This window comes from Abrus precatorius, unplaced genomic scaffold (genome assembly GCF_003935025.1).
Source record: "Abrus precatorius isolate BTA unplaced genomic scaffold, Abrus_2018 Scaffold6, whole genome shotgun sequence".
Taxonomy (NCBI): domain Eukaryota; kingdom Viridiplantae; phylum Streptophyta; class Magnoliopsida; order Fabales; family Fabaceae; genus Abrus; species Abrus precatorius.
In genome coordinates, this window is record NW_020874406.1 from 5,981,358 (window position 1) to 6,002,582 (window position 21,225).

General features: G+C 27.9%; 1 protein-coding gene across 2 annotated transcripts; it reads left to right on the forward strand.

Annotated features, from left to right (window-relative positions):
- Positions 1-10,144: 10,144 nt before the first annotated feature.
- Positions 10,145-18,846, forward strand: LOC113868490 (microtubule-associated protein 70-2-like). Of its 2 annotated transcripts, XM_027504116.1 has the most exons (12): positions 10,155-10,734; positions 10,854-10,939; positions 12,592-12,657; positions 12,745-12,915; positions 13,036-13,206; positions 13,305-13,460; positions 13,574-13,720; positions 13,867-13,938; positions 14,017-14,553; positions 14,655-14,848; positions 16,420-16,483; positions 18,369-18,815. In XM_027504116.1, the coding sequence occupies exons 1-11, from the start codon at positions 10,539-10,541 to the stop codon at positions 16,427-16,429; spliced, it is 1,806 nt and encodes a 601-aa protein (XP_027359917.1). In that variant the 5' UTR covers positions 10,155-10,538; the 3' UTR covers positions 16,430-16,483; positions 18,369-18,815. The 2 variants fall into 2 exon arrangements, with proteins under 2 accessions (XP_027359916.1, XP_027359917.1); XM_027504115.1 differs by lacking the exon at positions 16,420-16,483 and having other exon boundaries at positions 10,145-10,734; positions 18,369-18,846.
- Positions 18,847-21,225: the final 2,379 nt, after the last annotated feature.

Genomic DNA, 21,225 nt, shown 5'->3' on the forward strand with positions numbered 1-21,225 from the left:
GGAGCCTGTTATTTTTATCTACGATTTATAAAATATTTTTTCAAAAATATTTAAAATTATGCATATATAGTAAACATACGGATCCGCGGGTTTGTTTAAAAACAATTAGAAAAATAAATAATTCATATTATAAAAATTCATAGTATTATTTTTTGTTGTTTAAAAATAAATTAGTTTAAATAAAATAATATATACTTTATATTATTTAACGGATAGTACAATTATTCATCATGATAAATTTTAAAAAAATATGTTAAATAATTTATTAAATATGACAACTTTATTTATAATTTTTATAAAATTATTTTTTAAACATAACTAAAAATTAGTATTTTAAATATAAAACATATATTTTAAAAATTATAATATAATTATATTAGTGTTATTTTGGAAATACATTAATTTACAAAATTATGCATACAAACACAGTGTATATATAATTATTTTTCAGTTTTAAGATTATATGACAGTTAAATAGTTTGAAAGAATTAATTTAATTAATTTTCATCTACTTTTTTATAAATTATATTAATTATATATTAATTATAATTTAAACTATACATATGATATTTAATATAAATATGTAGAATGTTAAATAATAACTTTTAGTGAATTATATGTAGATATATAAATTAAAAACAAATTAAATATGCTAAGTAATTTGTCAAATATATACACGTTTGTTTAAAATCTTTATTGAAGTATTTGGTTTTAAAAAGTTAAAATTTACATATATTAATATAATATATATATATATATATATATTAAAGGAAAATCATAATATATATTTTTATATTTTTATATATTTGAAAATAAATTAGTTTATAAAACTATCATGCATATAATAACAATATACATATATAATTTTTTTTCACTTTGATGGTTTCATAACAATCACATAGTTTGAAAAAAATTAAATTTAATCACATTTTTTTGTTTTTTATAAATAAATAATTATAGATTAATTATAAGTTAACTTTATACATAATAAGATTATTTAAATATAAATATAAATATATAAAACACTAAATAATAATTTTTAGTGAATTATAAATAGATATATAGATATATATATATATATATATATTGTTTATTCAAAATAATTTTGTAAAAGAAATAAAAAATAAAATTCTAAACGTGCATTTAAAATATAATAATTGAAAAATATTTACATAAATCATTAAATAAAATAGGATACATATATTTGTTGATTTCAATTAACTTTGTCAAAAAAATTAAATTTTAAATAAAAATAAAAAATTATTTTATCAAATTTATATACAATATATAACTAAATATTTTATAAAACTTATCTTTTATGTGTATTTTTATATTAGTTATCATTAATTTTATTATATTAATTGTAATGTATTATAAATTATGTCTAATCAATTGTTAGTAATTTTTAAGTTATTTTTTAAAAATATCATTAATTACAAAATAAATTCATTAATTTGTATTTTTTTTATCATAGTAGTTCTATTTTTTATTCTTAAATCAATTTTTATGAATTCAGTTTAATTAATTATCATTATTTATATGTTTTTTAATAATTTTTCTAATGATCTAATCACATTTTAAAAAATTTATTTGATTTTATGATATTAATGTTAATTTTTATTTTATAAATTTTAATAATTTTTATAAAATATGTCTAATCAATTGTCAATATATTTTTAAATTATATTTTATAAATATCAATAATTATAAAATAAATATATTCATCTTTCATTATTTAGTTCGTACTTACTTTTTACAAATCTTAATAATTACAAATTTTATTATAAATATATTGTGTATATAATGAATGTTATAAAAATTATAAAAATTTAATAATTTCAAATTTTTATTATTTAAAATTTAATTATCAATAACACTTTTGATATTTTTTAATTTTTACTAATTTATTTATAAATTTCTCTTTTTATAAATTTAAAAATTTGAACATTTCTAATATATAAACTCAATAACCTAATTTTATTTTATCTAAAATTATATTTATATTGTTGTAGATTGAATTAGTTAACAAAATATTAATCTATACAATTAACTTAAATTACAATAAAATCTAATATATGATATTACTTAAAAGTAATGTATTTTATATTTAGTAATAAATAGAAAATAAAATATTTTAATATTAAGAAAAAAAACATACAAAGTATATGTATTACTTGTTTAGATTAATTTAAAGAGTTGACATCATTGTGAAATATAAAAAAAAAAACTCTTAAACAAGTTTTAAAAAGTTGTGTAAAAATTATATATGTATGAAGAATTAATATAATAAAAAATTCTTTTTATATTATAATTATTTATTTGAATTTTTTTGTGATGCTTAGATTTTAAATTTGGCCTAATTGATTTTATATGTATAAATTCCATTCAATTTATTTGTCTAAATATTTATTAGATTAATTACATGGTGAAGATTAATAGGTGGTTAGCCATTTAAAAATAATGAAGTTGTCATATTCTTATGTTGACAGTATATTGTGGCTATATTTCAATTCTTGTAATTATTAAATACAAAATAAAAATAGACATTCAATATGCATTAAAATATAATTTAATAATATATATGTGAATATTAAATTTGGCCTAAAAAAATTTATTTATTTGATTAATTGTTTGCCTTATTTAAAAAAGGAATAAACATTTTTATTTTTCTAAAGAGTAAAAATTGATCTAAAAAAATTAGAAATAAACAAATTTTACTTCTAATAAAGAAATTAAACATTATCATATTAAAAAAAAACAACACCAAGGACCATTCCTTTATAAAAATAAAATGAGAAGTACATTAGAAATTTGTTTGGTTTAATACCTTATAAAAAAAGGAAGAGCATCAAAATGGAAGGGAAGGATTTTAAAAGAAAAAAAAAAGATAAAAAGCGGAGAAGAAGAGAATAGGAGGGCATAAGAAAAGAGAAAAACAACAAAGAAAGGGAGAGATTGGAAGAAGAAAAGAAGAAAAAGAAAAAGAAGGGGAGTTTATTGGAGAGTCTTCTTCTCTAATCTTGCAAGCTCTGTTGGTGAGAATAGTTGAGTAACAAGTTTAAGTTTTCAATGTTGGATTATTTTAATAATCTATATAGTTGTCTATGTAACTTGTTATATGACTTTAATTAATAATTTAATTTGATGATGGTTAAATAAAAAATATAAAGTTATTGTAAGTATAATTATAAATAAAATTATAAGGAAACTCTATACTCTCCCTTCATATAAAAATAAAAAAGCAGTTACCAATAGAGGTTATAATAATAGTATGAAATTATATTTTTTAATATTTTTATGTATTTTTGGAGAAATTTGCAGGGATCTGTGGGGAAGCAGGGAACGGGAATGGGGAAAAAATCTCCCTGGAGAAGAACATGGGATGCGAGGACAGGGAGCGAGAGCGCGCAAGTGCCAATCCTAATTATTATATTCTATATACATTGATACATAACTTTTCATGGTTACAAAATATTACCAACTCCATTAACCAACCATTAGTGTACGATGTAACAAAAAGATGACATGTCAATGTGATTTAACAAGCAAACTATAATTTTATTTGGTTTATCCTTGTAATGTCTTTCAAATGCTTTAAAGTTAGAGAAATTATAAGGTCTTTAGAAAAATATTTGTGTCTCAACTCCAATATAGCATAAACTATGGGCACAATAGTCCCGATTACATCTAACTTTATGTCAAACTCCAATACATTGTCAATCATGAGCATATGATTCTAATAATATTGAGTTTTAATTTAGCAATTAATATATACAAATATGCATGTATATACAAAGATACATGATAAAAAGAACTCAGTGTATTATCAATTACTTAAAATACATAATACATGTAAATCAAGATAAAAGGTCTAATATAAAAATAAAAATAAAAACTCTCCCTAATGGAGTACATGAAAAGAACTCACAATATCTATATTCTCAACATGCTTTTAAATACCACCAAAATGTCCATAGTTAAGGGAGATTAGCTAACATAGAACTTGTATCAATATGTTCAACAACTTTGTAAATTTTTTTATAAGATTTCTAACTCAAATACTTCTATTTCAAGTGCTTAGAATCACTTATAATTTTGTTGTTGTTTTTATTATTATTATTATTATTATTATTATTATGTGCATAACATAATAGCACTGTTATCAAATGAATTTTTAATTGGTCTAACAATGAAATCCATGATAAGAAGTCTTGTCACTATGGTTTTCAATGTACATGTACATGAGGGGCAACAAGATAAAAAGCATTAAATTGTTAGCTTATTGATTTTTATTATTTTTTAAAAACTACATATTAAAATATAAATATTTTGAAATAATTTTTTTAGAAATAATTTTGTCACATCATCATAAGTCTCACCATTAGAAATGGTAAGATGTTTTCTTTTTTGAAAAAGGTGAAATTTGATAACACATGGTGCTATTAATGATCACCTATATACAATTCTTTTCACCTGTTCTCACTTATTCTTTTTGGTTCCACTTTCTTTTTTGGTCTGTGTTGTACCTATTTTCTTATTGTTTGTTAATTAACATGAGGTATTATTTTATTTATAATTATAATTGAGCATGTTATAATTTAACTATAAGTTGATTTATTTTATTTTAGAAGTGATCAAACTTTGAACTTGCATGGATACAAACTTTAGATTTGTATTGTTCTTCACTAAAGGTTAATGAAATGCATTTAAAATAACTATTTATATTATTTATATTTTTTTTGTAATATTGTTTATGTTTTTAGATATAAAAATTTGTAAAAATAATATATTGATGTAATAAATTGTTAATAATAAATTAAATAATTTTAAAAAAAGGTGAATAGTTTCAAATTAATAAAATTTAAATAGTAAAATAAAATTATTAAAATTAGATAGTTCTAAATCAATAAAATTTAAAAATATGTTTTTTTATTAATAGAAAGAATATTATTTTGAGGTAGAAATACAAAAAATATATAATTTGTTATTATTTTAGTTCCTCCTTTGCATTATTATTGTTTAATATTATAATTAATTAGATATTTTAATAATAATAGTAATACTTATTATAATTATTATTAATGTTATAGAAAATTATTATGATGATTATAATATAATATTATTTTTTAATTATTAAATATTAATTAGTTTGTATTTACAAATGTATATTATTTGTATTTACATATATACACTTTTTTATTAACTAAATGTAGAAAATTATTTGTTAATTGTAAATATTAGTTTATTTATAATTAGAAATTAAGAATATATTAGATAGTTTATAATGGTTTTAGAAAAAATAAAAGAGATGTTTATATGTTAAAAAATTTGTTGTAAGAATTCAATATATTATTAGTATTGTTATTATTATTTAATCATTACATATACAATAATTAAAAATAAGTTTTCTATGTAGTATTAATATGGATGTTATTAAATTTTATATTATTAATATGATTATTATTGAATTATGATTAGTATTGTTATATTTTTTGTTATTATTAATAGTATTAGTTATTTATTATAGGATATTATTTTTGGTTAAAATAATTATGGTTAGTGTTGTTTAAATAAATTAAAATTAATAATAATAATATAGTTAATAACATTAGTTAATTTTTGTTGTTAAAATTTTGTTATTAATTAATTATTATATGTTTTACATTGTTTCAGATGGTATAATTATCGGTACAATGAAGATTATTAATCCTAAGTTAAAGAATTCTTCTTTACTCTGATTTTAGAGTATTTGTGTCTTCAAACATATATAAAATGGTGATGATCACCCAATACCTCAAGGTTAAGAAAAGTTAGTTTATTCTTGTTTGAGACATCTCTGTTAATAATATTTATAATAGTTTCATCTTTATTTTCTTATACGCTGTAAAAAAATTCTTAAGTCTAAAATTTTATGACTTCTATTAAAGTTAATTACATCTAAAATTATCAAACTAACTCTTTTAGATAAAAAATATTGACATCGTACACTAACATAATATCAAAGTCTTAAATAGGTTTCAAACCTTCACAATTCCTCTTAATTTTTCAACTATAATACATCATAAGAAAAACAAATAGATCTAGGTGGTAATCCTAAATATACACATAATTAACACAACAAAACTAATAGTTGCAATCACAAGTTATCCCCTAGGTAATTTATCCCTTATTCTTTGGTCTACTTGGAGGAGGGTTATTATGCATACCAAGGTATGACATAGCATAGTACAGGGGAAATGAGACTTCAATCCCTCACCACGTCAACCATAACTACAGGGGAGATTAAAAGATCATTTATAATAGTTTTAGTAAAAATCACATTCCCTATAAATATGACTATCTGGTTGATAGTATTCTAATCTCATTGCCCAACCCTCATAGAGAATGCTATGCACTGATGATACACGCTTCCAAAGTTCATTTTGCATCCATAACATTGTTAAAGGAACAAAACAAAGAAAGAGTGAGTATAACCATTCTTAAACTATTTTATAAAGAAAATACCCAATTGCTAATTAATATAAATTATCAATCATGAAGAGTTTCAATATATTTTAATTAAGTCTTTTCCATGGAATAATTAATTATCCATGAAAATTGAGAATAACATAGTCCAGATAGTGGCACAGGATACATCATCCCTTATTAAGACTACAATTATAGTGCACAATCATCACAAAATATAGTCACTTCTTGTGGTTTACACTCACATTGATTGTGAGATACTCGAGTGTTAGTCAAGATAGTTTATTATGTTTTTCATATAAGTTAGCTATATTTGATCCTTATTAGTACTTGGATACTTTATTATCTTCATTGTTAGATACTTTAACCAATCACTTTTTGCCTAATGTTTATACTTAGCATTACTCTACTACTTTGTTGTGCTATTAATTCACAAACGCAACATTAATCTAAGTAAAATCACAACCCATAATCCAGTCCATGTGATCTATATTTAACTTAAAACATAATTCTCTTATATAAGAGAAAGATTTTTATCACCATGGACTTGGCTAATTTCAAAATTTTCTAAATTTCATGTATAATATTGTAAAATTCATAATTTATTCACTATTAGTTCAAAATCATGAAATCAATAGGGTTATCTACATCTAAGTGTCTATTTTCATAAATAAAATATACAAGCATAGATCACACACAAAATATACTATAGCTACAAATTCTCTTTGTATATCACAAAACTTCATGTTCTAACACTGATCAATAGAAAATTTATAACTAATTCATTTCAAATCTAAAAGTCATGAACCAAGTGGAATTATTTTCCTTTGAACACAAATATAAGAAGAACTTGGACACACACATAATTTCAACAAGAGCTATAGTTTCTCTCTACATGTAAGAGAATGTTATTTTCTAACATTAGTTTGGTATAAAATTCATAACTAATGCATTTTAAATACAATTTCAATGAAATTTGTGAGTAATTACTCCTAAAATAATTCTCTATATAAATAAAATGTCTCAGTGATTTATTTCTAATTAGTCCCTATAATTTACAAAATTTATAGTTTAATCTCAAAATTTTATTTTATTGCAAAAATGTCATTTTTATTAAAAGTTTGTCAATTTCAGCAATGTTGTACATTTTCCATCATAATCCTAACGCATTCCCAAACCTTAAACATTTATACAAAATACAGCTATGTGGTCCAAAGTATATATTCCAATTTTCATACATATTTAGAGTCAAAACTATAGTACTTCGTTAATTCAAATTCAACTACACATTAATTTAATTTATTAATGAATATTGACACAATAAGAAAAAGTTTTGAAAACAAAAATTGCATGTCAAAGAGAAAGCAATAAAGCGTACAATTATGATAACAATGGATTCTAAATCATACTAGCTATAAATAAAAAACAATATTGTAATAATTTTTTTCCTAATTATAAAAAATAAATGTTTTTTTAAATATATTAATTATAAAAAAAATTTATATCCTTAATCTATTATAAAATCATGTTAACTAAGTATAATTTAACTCTAATATTAAATAAAAGCAAAAATTAATTTAAATAAAATTAAAATATCAAATAAATTAGGAATACCACAATAAAATTTTAAACTTATTTATTAAAGACATAATATGTATCATATGAATTGATGTGCTATGATTTTGAATCTAATAATTACCAGACTATATATATATATATATATATATATATATATTTTAATTCACGTTCTCAAAGCTATTCAAGTATACATGCGTACTAATTTCCTATATCATGAATTTTTCATTAAGATTTACATTTGAACTCACATTAATTTGTTACAAATATCTAAATAAAAACAAACAAATCCCTTAAATTAATTGTTAAACTTATTCATGTGTCATTCTAAATTATGAATTAACCTGTTTTTATTAAAAAAAAAATTACAATTAATTATAGTCTACAAAGGTATTAGATAATTCTAATATCAAGACCAAAAATTACTCATGTTGTAGCATCACACACACCTCTAATTTTAACTAATATATTATATTTTGAATATAAAAGAATTACGTATATTTAATTAGTTTTAATTCTTGGTATTTTTAAAAGAGAATAAAAATTAAAACAATAAAAGGATAAAAATTTAAATATTAAATTTTATATTAATTACATAAAAGAATAAAAATATAATATAATTTAAAAAGTATAACTTATAAAGATGCAATCTAAATTTAATTATATATATATATATTTATTTATTTATTAAAAAAATTGTAATTATTATAGGCTCAATATCTTTCATTATTTCAATTAAACCACCTTTAACAAAATAAATAAATAAATAAAAATAATAACACTTAAAATTTTACTACTTTTAAATCACAAAATCAAATTAAAAGTTATAGATATTCTTAAGTATTAAATTATATAGTTTTAAGTATTAAATTATATAGTTTTAAGTATTAAATTATATTGGATTAAACATGTCAATTTAAAATTACTGAAACACATGAATCAACTTGTGAGAGATCATTTTAGCGTAATCTATAGTCTCAAATTCGAATCATAATAAAAATAATTGTATTAAATATTCAGAGAAATTTTTTTGTCACCTATATTAGTCTTATTCAAATCGAACAAAATTATTTATGATAAAAAATACACGGGATTTAGAAAAAAATGTCAACTTAAAATATAATTAAAATCTAATTAAAAAAGTTTAATTTTTAAAACTTTGACATATAGTTATCCGGTTAAATTAATTTTTGAACTCTATTATAGCGTTGAAATATGAGTTGGTACATACTTATAAGGGGTCTAATTTTTTTTAAATTATAAATTTTGCACCAAATAAATGTTAAATAGCGTTGCAAGCGTTACATTCATAAAAACATAAATTTGAAAACAGTTATAGATTGACCAGCAAAAAATTCTAAATTTTATTAATATGGAATTATAAAACAACTCTAATTTGTGAAAAATAATTACATCTTGATAAATATAAATAAATATAACTTGGATGGTGAATTCTACCTCGTTGTTGAAATGACACAAATTTATAGTTTGATTCGTTTAAAAAGTCGTTTTAATTAATTAAACTGTACTAATTTTTAAAATTTTTTATGACAATAATTAATAATTTAAAAAATACTATAACTAGTAATTCCAAAAGGAAAGAATATATACGTGTGAATGTAAAAAGTTGATAGCATATTTTAAATTTGTAGTTTGGACTCTTCATGGGAAATTTGTAAGCATAACATAAAATGATGATGATAATAGTAATAAGCAAACGAAATTTCTTTAGTAAAAATTGTAAATATGAATAAAAAATCATAAATATTAGGAATAAATATTAATATAACTAGTTAAAAACAAGTTTCCTACAACTGGCATTCAATTCAGGCAACTACTTCGATTGAAAGACATTCTAAATCCAACAAGTTAATGTACAAATTAAATCATCATATGTGTCGTTTGTCTGCACATGTTAAACCAGCTAAGGTCTCAGCTCACTAAAGTACACCAGAGCGCGCACTACGCACACAAAAATCTTAATCCCCCCCTCCCTTCACATGCGGTGCGCATCACGCTTCAAGGTCACGTTAAAGCCCAGCCCCAAAATTTAGATTAGATTGCTAACATCAAAGAGTTAAAATCAGTGTGTAGTTTCCACTCACTGTCTCGCTCACTATTTAACTTAAAACGGCAAAGCCTCTCTGCAAAGCGCAAAGCTCACTCACTAACTCACTGTTCTTTTTTTATTCATTTGTTAAATCTCACTCTAAGACGCACACGCAGATTCAAATCACGAATATAGAGAGAGAAACAAACAAGACAAAAGAAACATAAGAAGGAAGAAAGAAAGAACCAAAAGCATCTATTTCTGTCTCTCTCTCTTTTTTCCGAACTTTCTCTCTCTAGAACCACCATTTTCGAGGTCGCGTTTTCTGGCTCTTTATATGTGGTGTGGAATCCGGGTTTTGTTGTGTGCGCGTGCGATTTGGAATCTGGTGGTGTGAGCATTTGGATGTGAGAGAGGAGAGTTTTTTGGATTCTCGGTTAGATCGGCGATGGCGGAGGTTTCCGGCGACGGTGCGACGCCGGCGACGCTGTCGGTGTCGGGATCGTTCAAGGAGGGGAAAGGCTCGTCGCGGCGGCGCGGCGCTGTGAGGCCGCCGAGTATGGACGCCGACGAGTTCATGAACCTGTTGCACGGCTCGGATCCGGTGAAGGTGGAGCTCAATCGCCTCGAGAATGAAGTTCGAGGTGCGAAAATGCAGCTCGATCCGAATTGTTCTTCAGCTTAATTTTTTGTTTTTCTTTTGGGTTTTTTGTTTTTTCGTTATTATATGTTTATCACCGTGTGCGTGTGTTTGCGCGCGCAGATAAGGATAGGGAATTATCGGAAGCGCAGGCTGAGATCAAAGCCTTGAGGCTCTCTGAACGACTCAGAGAAAAGGCCGTTGAAGAGGTCACCTCTAATTTTTCAATTATTGTTAACTATTGCTGTTCTTTCTAGTCATTGATTGGGGGTGTTGTTTTCTTTCTTTCTTTCTTTCTTTTTTAAATTGTTATTTATTATGCTATTTAGCTAAAATTATTACTAATTAATTAGTGCCAATTGCACGTTGGTCGTGGTGTTGGGGTTAACCCAGGTCTTGTTTTCTTTACTGGTGTGAACACATTATTGACATATTAGAATCTAGAAAGTAATTATGTGTGATTACTATGTTTGAACTTCAAGTTATGTATGTATGAATGTATGTATAGCTAATACTTTTGAAAGAAAGTGTCTATGTTAAATTTAGTGCTCTGGCTCTTATGTCATTGTGATAAGCTCTTACTTGTGTTGACCAAATGTGGAAAATCCATTTCTCAATAACGAGTTATTCTGACTGTAGGATAAAGTACTTCCTCCCCTGATAGATGCTTGGATTACACTTCCCTACCTTCTCTTTTGAAAAAACTACATTCTCCTTTCTTGAGAGATTCATGTGTGCTACACTTTAGTCCATTTCAATGTGAACGAGCTTCTTAAGGATGCCTTTTCTCTCTGTGACTCTTAGCATCATTGACATCTAGTTTTGAATCCCTATTAATATTATCACCTATGGGATATTAGAAGATGAAATGAAGATTCCAGGTGAAGTTTCAATGTCAATTGTAGTAGTATTTTAATTTAAAAGTTAGAACATCATTTCTTCTTCTAAAGTCCTTTAATCAATATTAGGATGTTCTAAACTAGTGTTGTACTACATAATACTAAAAGTTGAAGATAGAGGAATAATGGCTCAGGGAAGCTCATTTATAGTTTTTTTACTTTTACTAAGAGGTTTGTTCACATTAAGATGGACTAAAGTGTAGAATATCTCATGTCTTAGGAGAGGGGTGTGTACTTCTTAAAGTTAGAAGCGAGAACAGCTTTACCCTTGGTATTAATGAGTGAGATAGAAATTAATGAGTCATAATATTATTTTGAATATTTCAAATAAAGTATAATTGAGTAAAATGTTATTTTTCCTTAAAATTGAATCTATCTAATGGCTTACTATTGTGCAACTATCGTCAATGACAGCTAAAAAGAACAGTGGCAGAACCACTTATCAAAAAAAGGAAACTTCTCTCTTTTTTTCTCTCTTGGTTACATGGCATTTTGTAATTGTACACACTCTTAATCTAGTTTTGTGTTGACTTCTTGGTAAAATAGATTTTGATTTTAATGTTTTTGTTCGATACCATAAATGAAGTCTTGAGATTTAATAGTTTTGTTGTCTAATATTTATACTTTATATTTTAGAGTCATTATGTTGCTTATTATATGGCTTGTACTCAGATGCAGCCATTGCATTTTTACCTACTGAACTGCTAGATACTTTAATTTATCCTTTGATTCCTTTCGTTCTTGTATTTCCTTTCTTTTCTTAATAATATTTCTTTTATAAAATAGTAGTTAGATTTTGGTTGCTGGTGGTATTTTGAAGTGGGTTTTGTATGAAGCTTTTCCCTCTACCATGCTCTGATTTATTCATGTTTCATTTGCTTTTTCACATTTTCTTCATATTGCTGGATGCTTTATGTCAACTTGAAATGCAGCTTACTTTTCTGCCTTTTGCTTGTATTTAGCTGACTGAAGAACTGTCAAAAGTTGAAGGAAAGCTAAAACTAACAGAATCTCTTCTAGAAAGCAAGGTATTGCTTGTAGGCTTGGTTGACTTTAGTAATGGGTCATTTTCCTAGGTTACATGGTATGCTTAGTGAATTGAATATTTCTGGCAGAATCTTGAAATAAAGAAAATCAACGATGAAAAGAAAGCATCAATGGCAGCTCAATTTGCAGCTGAAGCCACTCTACGAAGGGTCCATGCTGCTCAAAAAGATGATGACATGCCTCCAATAGAAGCAATTCTTGCTCCTTTGGAGGCTGAACTCAAGCTTGCTCGGCAAGAGGTATATTCTTGTTTTTGGAGTTCATATTGTAATCCCCTGGAGAAAGAATTGATGGAAGGACTGAAGCTGGCTTATAACAAATGATTTTTTATTTTATTACCTTCCATTTATTCCTTGCAGATTGCTAAACTACAAGATGATAACAAAGCTTTAGATCGCCTTACCAAATCTAAAGAAGCTGCATTGCTTGAAGCTGAGAGGACTGTTCAGTTTGCTTTGGCTAAGGCGTCCATGGTGGATGACCTCCAAAACAAAAATCAAGAGCTAATTAAACAGATTGAGATTTGCCAGGTATTGCAATCTTGTATAACTTTTCTCTCTCCTCTCCTGGTACATCAGAACCATGATATTTAACTTATACCTTCTTTCTTTGACATCAACTTTCTCAGGAAGAAAACAAAATTTTGGACAAAATGCACAGACAGAAGGTAGCAGAGGTTGAAAAGCTCACCCAAACTGTGAGGGAGCTAGAAGAGACTGTCCTTGCGGGTGGTGCAGCTGCAAATGCTGTGAGAGATTATCAGAGGAAAGTTCAAGAAATGAATGTAATGCGATAAAGTCTTCAGCAATTTTGAAGTCCCAGTTGCTTTATTATTGGTTATATTCTCCTCTAGTTAATATTGTATTTATTTTTTCATGGTTTATTGATATTCTTTAGGAAGAAAGAAAAACTCTAGACAGGGAATTGGCCCGTGCCAAAGTAACAGCAAATAGAGTTGCCGTTGTGGTTGCAAATGAATGGAAAGACGCTAATGATAAAGTGATGCCTGTCAAGCAATGGCTTGAAGAACGTCGATTCTTGCAGGTAGTATTATTATTTTACTCTGCTAATTCATTTGGATTTAGTGGTTGAGTCTTCTACGTTCTTTACCCTTTTTCTTGTGATTCTTTGATGAAAATTTGCTTGCATTTGGCTTTGCTTTCCATTTATTATTTATTAAATCATTATAGGGAGAAATGCAGCAACTTCGGGACAAGCTTGCTATAGTTGAGCGTGCTGCAAAATCTGAAGGACAGTTGAAAGTAATAATCTGGTTCATATATATTAACTTATGTGATTAGTTCTTTCATTATTCAAGGTAAACTTTTAAAAAATTTCAGGAAAAATATCAATTACGACTTAAAGTGCTAGAGGAGAGTTTGAAAGGAAATTCTAACAGTAATAATCGAAGCACCTCAGATGGAAGAAGTGTGAGCAACGGTCCTTCTCGTCGTCAATCCCTAGGGGGAGCTGATAACTTCTCAAAACTAACCTCTAATGGGTTTTTGTCTAAAAGAACACTATCCTCCCAACTGAGGTCATCCCTATCCTCTAGCACAGTTTTGAAGCATGCTAAAGGAACATCTAAATCTTTTGATGGTGGTACAAGAACACTGGAAAGGAGTAAAATTCTACTGAATGGAACACCTCCTAGTTACACATTCAACCAATCACTTGAAGAAACCAAAGAGAGAGAGGCAAATGATAATTGGAAAGGAAATTCAGATGATAAGCCAAATGACTTCCCAACAGTGGATGCAGAAGATAATAGTGTTCCAAGTGTTTTGTACGACCTGCTTCAGAAAGAGGTCATAGCCTTGAGGAAAGCTGGTCATGAGAAAGATCAAAGCTTAAAAGATAAAGACGATGCTATTGAGGTAAGTGTTGAGTTTATTAACTGTGTTTGTATATAATCCTTGCCTTCTTATTTACAAATGATAGTTCTTGCTAATTGTTTCCAATGATCATTATCTGTCAGATGTTAGCAAAGAAGGTAGATACACTAACCAAAGCCATGGAAGTAGAGGCAAAGAAGATGAGAAGGGAAGTAGCTGCTATGGAGAAGGAGGTAACTGCTATGCGTGTGGAGAAAGAACAAGAGAACAGAGCAAAGCGGTTCAGTAATGTAAAGGGCCCAGTAAACAGTGCCAAACATCAGCTAATTTCTGGGAGGTAATTCTTATTTTTGGGGCTTCCTTCTTTCCTTAATATGCAGTTACTGGCTTTCTTGCTCATTTCATTTGCTTTCTTCTACAAATGGTTTGAGGCTGGGAATTTTAACCATTGTAGAGATTTAATCTGTTACTAGTTTTACTGTTACTTTCAAGGGATATTTTTCCATGGATATAGGTTCAGTTTGGGTAAACTTCTAAAGAAGTTCTTATAGGAGAAGAAACTAGTATAAAAAATGAATAAAACTTCTTTCATAAGTTAGAAACAACTTATGTTTTTTGATTTTTTGAGAAGTTCTTTCATTTAACTTATCTAAAATTTGAAGAGATAACTTGTTTTTAACTTATGAAAGTTCTATTCATTTTTTATATTGATTTTTTTGTCCTACAAGAACTTTTCTAGAAGTTTACCCAAACTGCGCCTTAAATTATTTCATTTTCCTGGATCATGGGCTCCAAATGTGCTTTGGTTTCTGGGTTTTCTCTACTAATTACCACTACAAATCTATGAGCCTGAAAGAAAATGGTTCATTTTTTTTTTCTTTTTTGTATTTTTAGCCTGGGCCTCCTATTTTGGTAATTGAAAATGAATGGGAAAGCCCTTGGCAAATGCAACCAAGTTTTGTGTATTGCAGTTTTTCATCAACATTGAAATTCCATAAAATCCTCTTGGTCATGCATGGTGAGTCTCCTCTCCCCATGACCACATATAACCAAGAAAGAAAAATGGGTTAATTTAATTATTGCAAAGCTGGGTGCTCTTAGGTCTAGTATCTTTCCTGATTTCTTGTCATCTTCAAACAGTCTAGATTTTGACATTCATCAATACATTTTGGCAACATGTTGGTCAATCTACTTGAATCTGAATATTGATATATATATATATATATATATATATATCCATGTGTAATCTTTAGTTATGACTAATGAGTTTTGGGAACTCATTGTTGAACATATAATTTGCCTCCAAAGAGGGTTTGTATTGAATAGGTATGTGGGTTGGCCTGCATAAGCTCATGGTTAAATGTGTCAGTCTGTGTAGACCCACATGTAAATGAGCCTATATTTAATATGGCCTGCATAGGTCCATGGTTAAACGGGTTGGTTGTTGGCTGGCCCGCATAGATATAGTTTTTAATTTTTACTTTTTAAATAATTAAAAAATTTTAAAATTCATTTTATGTTTTATATATTAAAATGTATTTTTTAAAATTTTTAGCAGGTTAATGGGTTGGTCTGCATACTTGCAAGCCTAGGTGGGCTTTGGCCCACATACCCAGCAGTTGATGTTTGTTTAGTTTTCTTGACTAGTTCAATTAGTTAGAACGTTCACATATTTAAAACAAGAGTATGATGGATTGAGAATATGACATGTTTGAATGTTTCTGTTATTTGGACTTCTCAATTAACAAAGACAAAATCTTCTAGTATGGTATATCAATTCAATCCTTTTCCCTTTTGTTTTCTTTTGTCTACCCTTTTCTTTTTCTCTTTTCCTGATTTCCCTTCATAATTTGGGATGACTAATGGTGTCTCATTTGCACTGAAATGTGGCATTGAGTGGATGGACAGCACCCCGTGAGTGGGCATATGGGCTGCAGTCTGCAGACCTGTCCACGTAATCTGTGGTCCACAGGTATGGAGCAAACTAATTATAGTCTGAATAATTGCGGGTCTATGTGGGTTGATCCACACAACCTATGGGTTAATGGGTTTGGTCTGCTGGTTCACAAGTAAGTCTGTTTATCATCATAAAATATGTTTTTTTATAATTTTATTATCCACTTTTAAAGTTAAAATGAAAATCATTTTTGGAAGATCCGCAGGCTACATGGTAGCCAATAAACTTTGCTAGCTTAGAAAAGAAAATGGTATGTGGATCGGTCCATGGTGCCTTTTAAACGCTAAACTGTTCAAATGCAAGCAGATTGGTCCATTTAACTGCAGGCTTTAGTGAACCAGGTTGGGTTAGTCCACATACCCAACCCCCCCTGCTCTTAATCACTTACAAGAAAGGATAAATGGATCAGTTTTACTTTTGCAGTGCAGACTTGCAGAGTCCTCTCAGTATCTTTCTGATTTCTTATATTGAGCTGTCTAGATTTTGACATTCATCAGTACATTTTGGCAACATGTTGGTCAATCTACTTGAATCTAAGTATTGATATTAGTATTTCTATATCATGTTGGTCTGCATGTAAAATCATTTGGGCAGACCTGCAGGCCCTTCGACCTGGTAGCAAATAAACTTCACAAAAAGAAAAAAAAGAAAAGAAAAGAAGAAAGAGGTATGCGACTCGGTTGAGTTCTGCATACCCAAACCCCACTCCCCATAATCACATATAAACAAGAGGGAAGTAAGGATTAGTTTTATTATTGCAATGCTTGATCTTTTTATGTCAAGTATCTTTCCTGATTTCTTATCTTCGAACTGTCTAGATTTTGGCATTCATCAGTGCTTTTTGGTGACATGATGGAAAATATACTTGATTCTAATTATTGATGTTAGTATCTGTGTCCTTGTATAATCTTTATTTATGATTAGTGAGTTTTCAGAAACATGGTCAAATCTACTTGAATCTGAATGTTGATGTTAGTATTTTTATATTCTTGTGAAATATGAGTGATTTGTGCACATGGGTTTGGACCACAAAAATATGGTCTATCTAATTTAGAGATGGGTCAGTCTGCAAAAAACCCTGGGTTAAATGGGTTTGGAGCATGGTTTTATGGGTCAATCCATTTACTTGCATAAAAATTAATATACTTTTTTAATGGTTTTATTAAAACCATTTTTTATAGTTTTATTAGCTGACTTCATCCAATAATAGGATATAACTTGGTTGTTGGTTGTTGTTATTAGCCATTTTTATAGTTAAACGATAAGCAATCATTTGGGGCTGATGCGTGCACCATTTGGACTTGTTAGCAAATGCAGAACTTTACAGACAAAAGAAAAAAGTAGTTGAGCAGACTGGTCCATTGAAATGTGGGCTTAAATGGGTCACCTGTTTAAATGAGGGCTTATACACATTGGTATGTTTTATTGCGGGTTCGAGTGGACTGTGTCTGTCCCCCTAGACATAATCACTAAAAAGCAATGAGGAAAAATGGATTGATTCGACTTATGTCAAGTATCTCCTGACTCTTATCTTTGAACTGTCTAGATTTTGGCATTCATAAATACTATTTTGGCATCATGGTGGTATTGAATATTGATTTTAGTATATCTATATTATTATGTAATCTTTTACTTTTGACACTAGTTTTCAACACTGTTGAACCTAGAATCCGCCTCTAACGGTTTTGTGTTACTCCTTTTGTTTTCTTGACTAGTTAAATTAATTAGAAGCTTAGAATGTTCAAATTTTTATAAATGTGAAATTTTTGTTACTTGGTGAATATTGACTAAATTTTCCCGTGTGATGCACTACTGCTTTTGCTTTCTTTTGTCTGCCATTTTTTGCCCTGATTTCTCCCTCTTAATTTGGGATGCCTAACGGAGTCTCTCATTTACCCAGAAATGTGACACGGCGTGGATTAACACGCAGCACCCAATGACAATTAGTCTATTACAGTGGCGCTTGGGAGTAATCTTTCATAGGCATCATTCTTCTGCCCTTCTCTGTTTTTTTTCTCCTTCTTATCCAATTGATTCTATGATTGTAACTGGCATGCCGTGGACCAGTGTTACTGATGTCGGCCATGGATTGGGGATAAGAAAACAATCGCAGGAATCGGTATGCATCTGACCATTATGTTCTCTGCTTAGAGAGAGATCGGCTAAGTAAGCAGGCGATGGAAGACAATTAACTTGGACTAACTTTCACTCTTTCAGCTTTGCTGAGTGGTTGTGTGGTTGTATAGCTAGCTTTATCCCCCCGCCCCTTAATCCTTTTTGCAATTTGTATTTGTAATACACAGATAGTGTGATTGTGTTGGTTCAGGTTTGTTAATATACTAGTTTGTTAAAGAAATGAATCTACGAAAGTATAAAATCTAGACCATGCCTCGATATAATATCATCTTGCACAAGGATAACAAGTACAAGGAACAAACATTAAGTATTCATGTTTGGTCGAATTGTTTTTACCATCATTCGGACGTACGGTAAAATTACCCAATATATAAACACAAACTTCAACATTTTGAGATGCCATCACATGTACCCAGTCTTTCTCAATTGGAGCACGTATCTTAACAACTTGAAAAAACAATTAATAAAATAAATACACAACTTTTGATTTTAATGAACGCAAAAATATTTGGATCATTGTCAATGAAAACAAATTCAATAGACTCGGAGATATTCGGATCCATAAATGTTGGAACCTTTCAAACATGAATAACTCGCACTTATTTAACTTGAAGAAAGTAATAACAAAGACGTGCATATTTTTGAACGAAAATACATAACTATTTATAACAAAACATTACACTGTCTTTTATGCATTCAAAAAAAATAAAATTTGAATTTAACCAATTTGGAGGGAAATTAGATTAGATCGGATGGATAGCTCTTGCAGATATAGAGTGATATCACGTAATATTTGCGGACACAAGTCACAAACGATTTAACAATACTACTTTATTAACCACAAATATGTGAAAGAAGATAATAACATTATATAAACAGTAGATGATGCAATTCCAATGATATAATTAGAAAATGATGCGTATAATCATTACAAAAAAGAAGAAACCCCAAGAATGAATTAAACTTTGCAAGAGAAAAAAGGACAATTGCGGCGCAAAAAGGTAGGAAATATGATACATATAAAAAAGCAAGCAAATATGAAAAGACAAAGAAAGAAAGAGTTTAAATAAGACTGATAACCTACTTTAGGAAAAAGTACAAAAATCAATTGAAGAAATTAATCTTACACATTATACCTTATCCTTGGTTTCACATGTATCACATCTCAAGTTATTTTGACGTGTAATATTGGAAACTAAAGAAGATTATCGGTTTTAGATGGAAAAGATAAAATCAAAACCTCAAAAATGAAGACACTAAACAAATTCGAATGCCCCTTTCAACTATACTTAAGATACTAAAGTACTCAATTACATAAGTTGTTTAATTGTCAAGCCCACTCCTTTTAATGTAGATTAAATTAATTTTTTTTTTCTATTCAATGAGGTTAAAAAGTCTAGAAAAAGTAAAGACTAGCCACTAATTCTAGTAATATAAACACCTAAAATGTCTAAACTTAACGAGAGTAATAACAAAGGAGGACTCTTATCAAAATAGGAGGCATACTCAAAGATTCTAAGCCCATTTTGACAACTTGCAATGTATTACAATGACAAGAATATCAACACACTTATTTCTCTCTCTTAAAATATGTTTAAACCTAATAAATTTTAGAAGACTTATAATTGCAATAATTAGATGAAAGAGTAGATGATTACAAATTCGAATAATTAACATTAAGTACAAGGCATCCTTAGAGTCTTTCTATCCAAATTAAATGAATATTATTTTAGATCACTTAATGCAGTCCATAGAATATTCTCCACAGTTAAACGACTAAGGGGAGAAAAAAAATTAAATCCCGTGCAGAACTAGCTATAACTTGACCATGAATATCTCTTATTAGATCCCCAAATCTAGCACTTTCATGAGCCTTAGAAACCGCATCATCCACATTAAGTTTTAGATGACCTAGAGGGGGAGGGGGGAGGGGAACTATCTATCCTGAATTCGGTTATCTAGAAGATCCTTAGCCGCTTTTGTCTTGCCCCTGAAATAATGATTCAAACACTCAAAATCATAGCAAATATTATGATTTAAGGAACTAGGAGAAACATATGAAAGCTAAAAAATGGGCTTTTTTTTACATAAATGCAGCTTTTTTAACATTAAATTATACATGTGCCCCTTTTTTTTTCCTTTACATAAATGTCGTAAAACATATATACAGAAGTTGATTACACATGACTTCTACATTCCATTTTTGCCTTTGAAGAAGTTGACTTCAATGGACTTCCATTCTTCAAAGAAGTCGACTTTAATCGACTTTGCGTTGGATCCAAACAAGTCGATTGTAATCGACTTTTATACTGCAAGAAAAACGGCTAAAATCGACTTCTCTTGACGTTATTGGAGACGATTTTAAATGACTACCATATACCTTTAGACCAGAAAGAAGCAAGAAGAAAGTGAAGTGAATAGAGAGAGAAAGGAGGCCAGAGAGAGTGATTAGAGAACAACAGAGATAGTGAAGACAACAGAAATGACGGAAGATGGATAACAATTTATATCGACTTAATTTTGTTGATCATATTGGAAGCAAGCTGTTAACACTGGTAAAATAATTTTTAAATATATTTAGTTAATTTATAATTAGTTATTTTTGTATTTAATTTAATGTA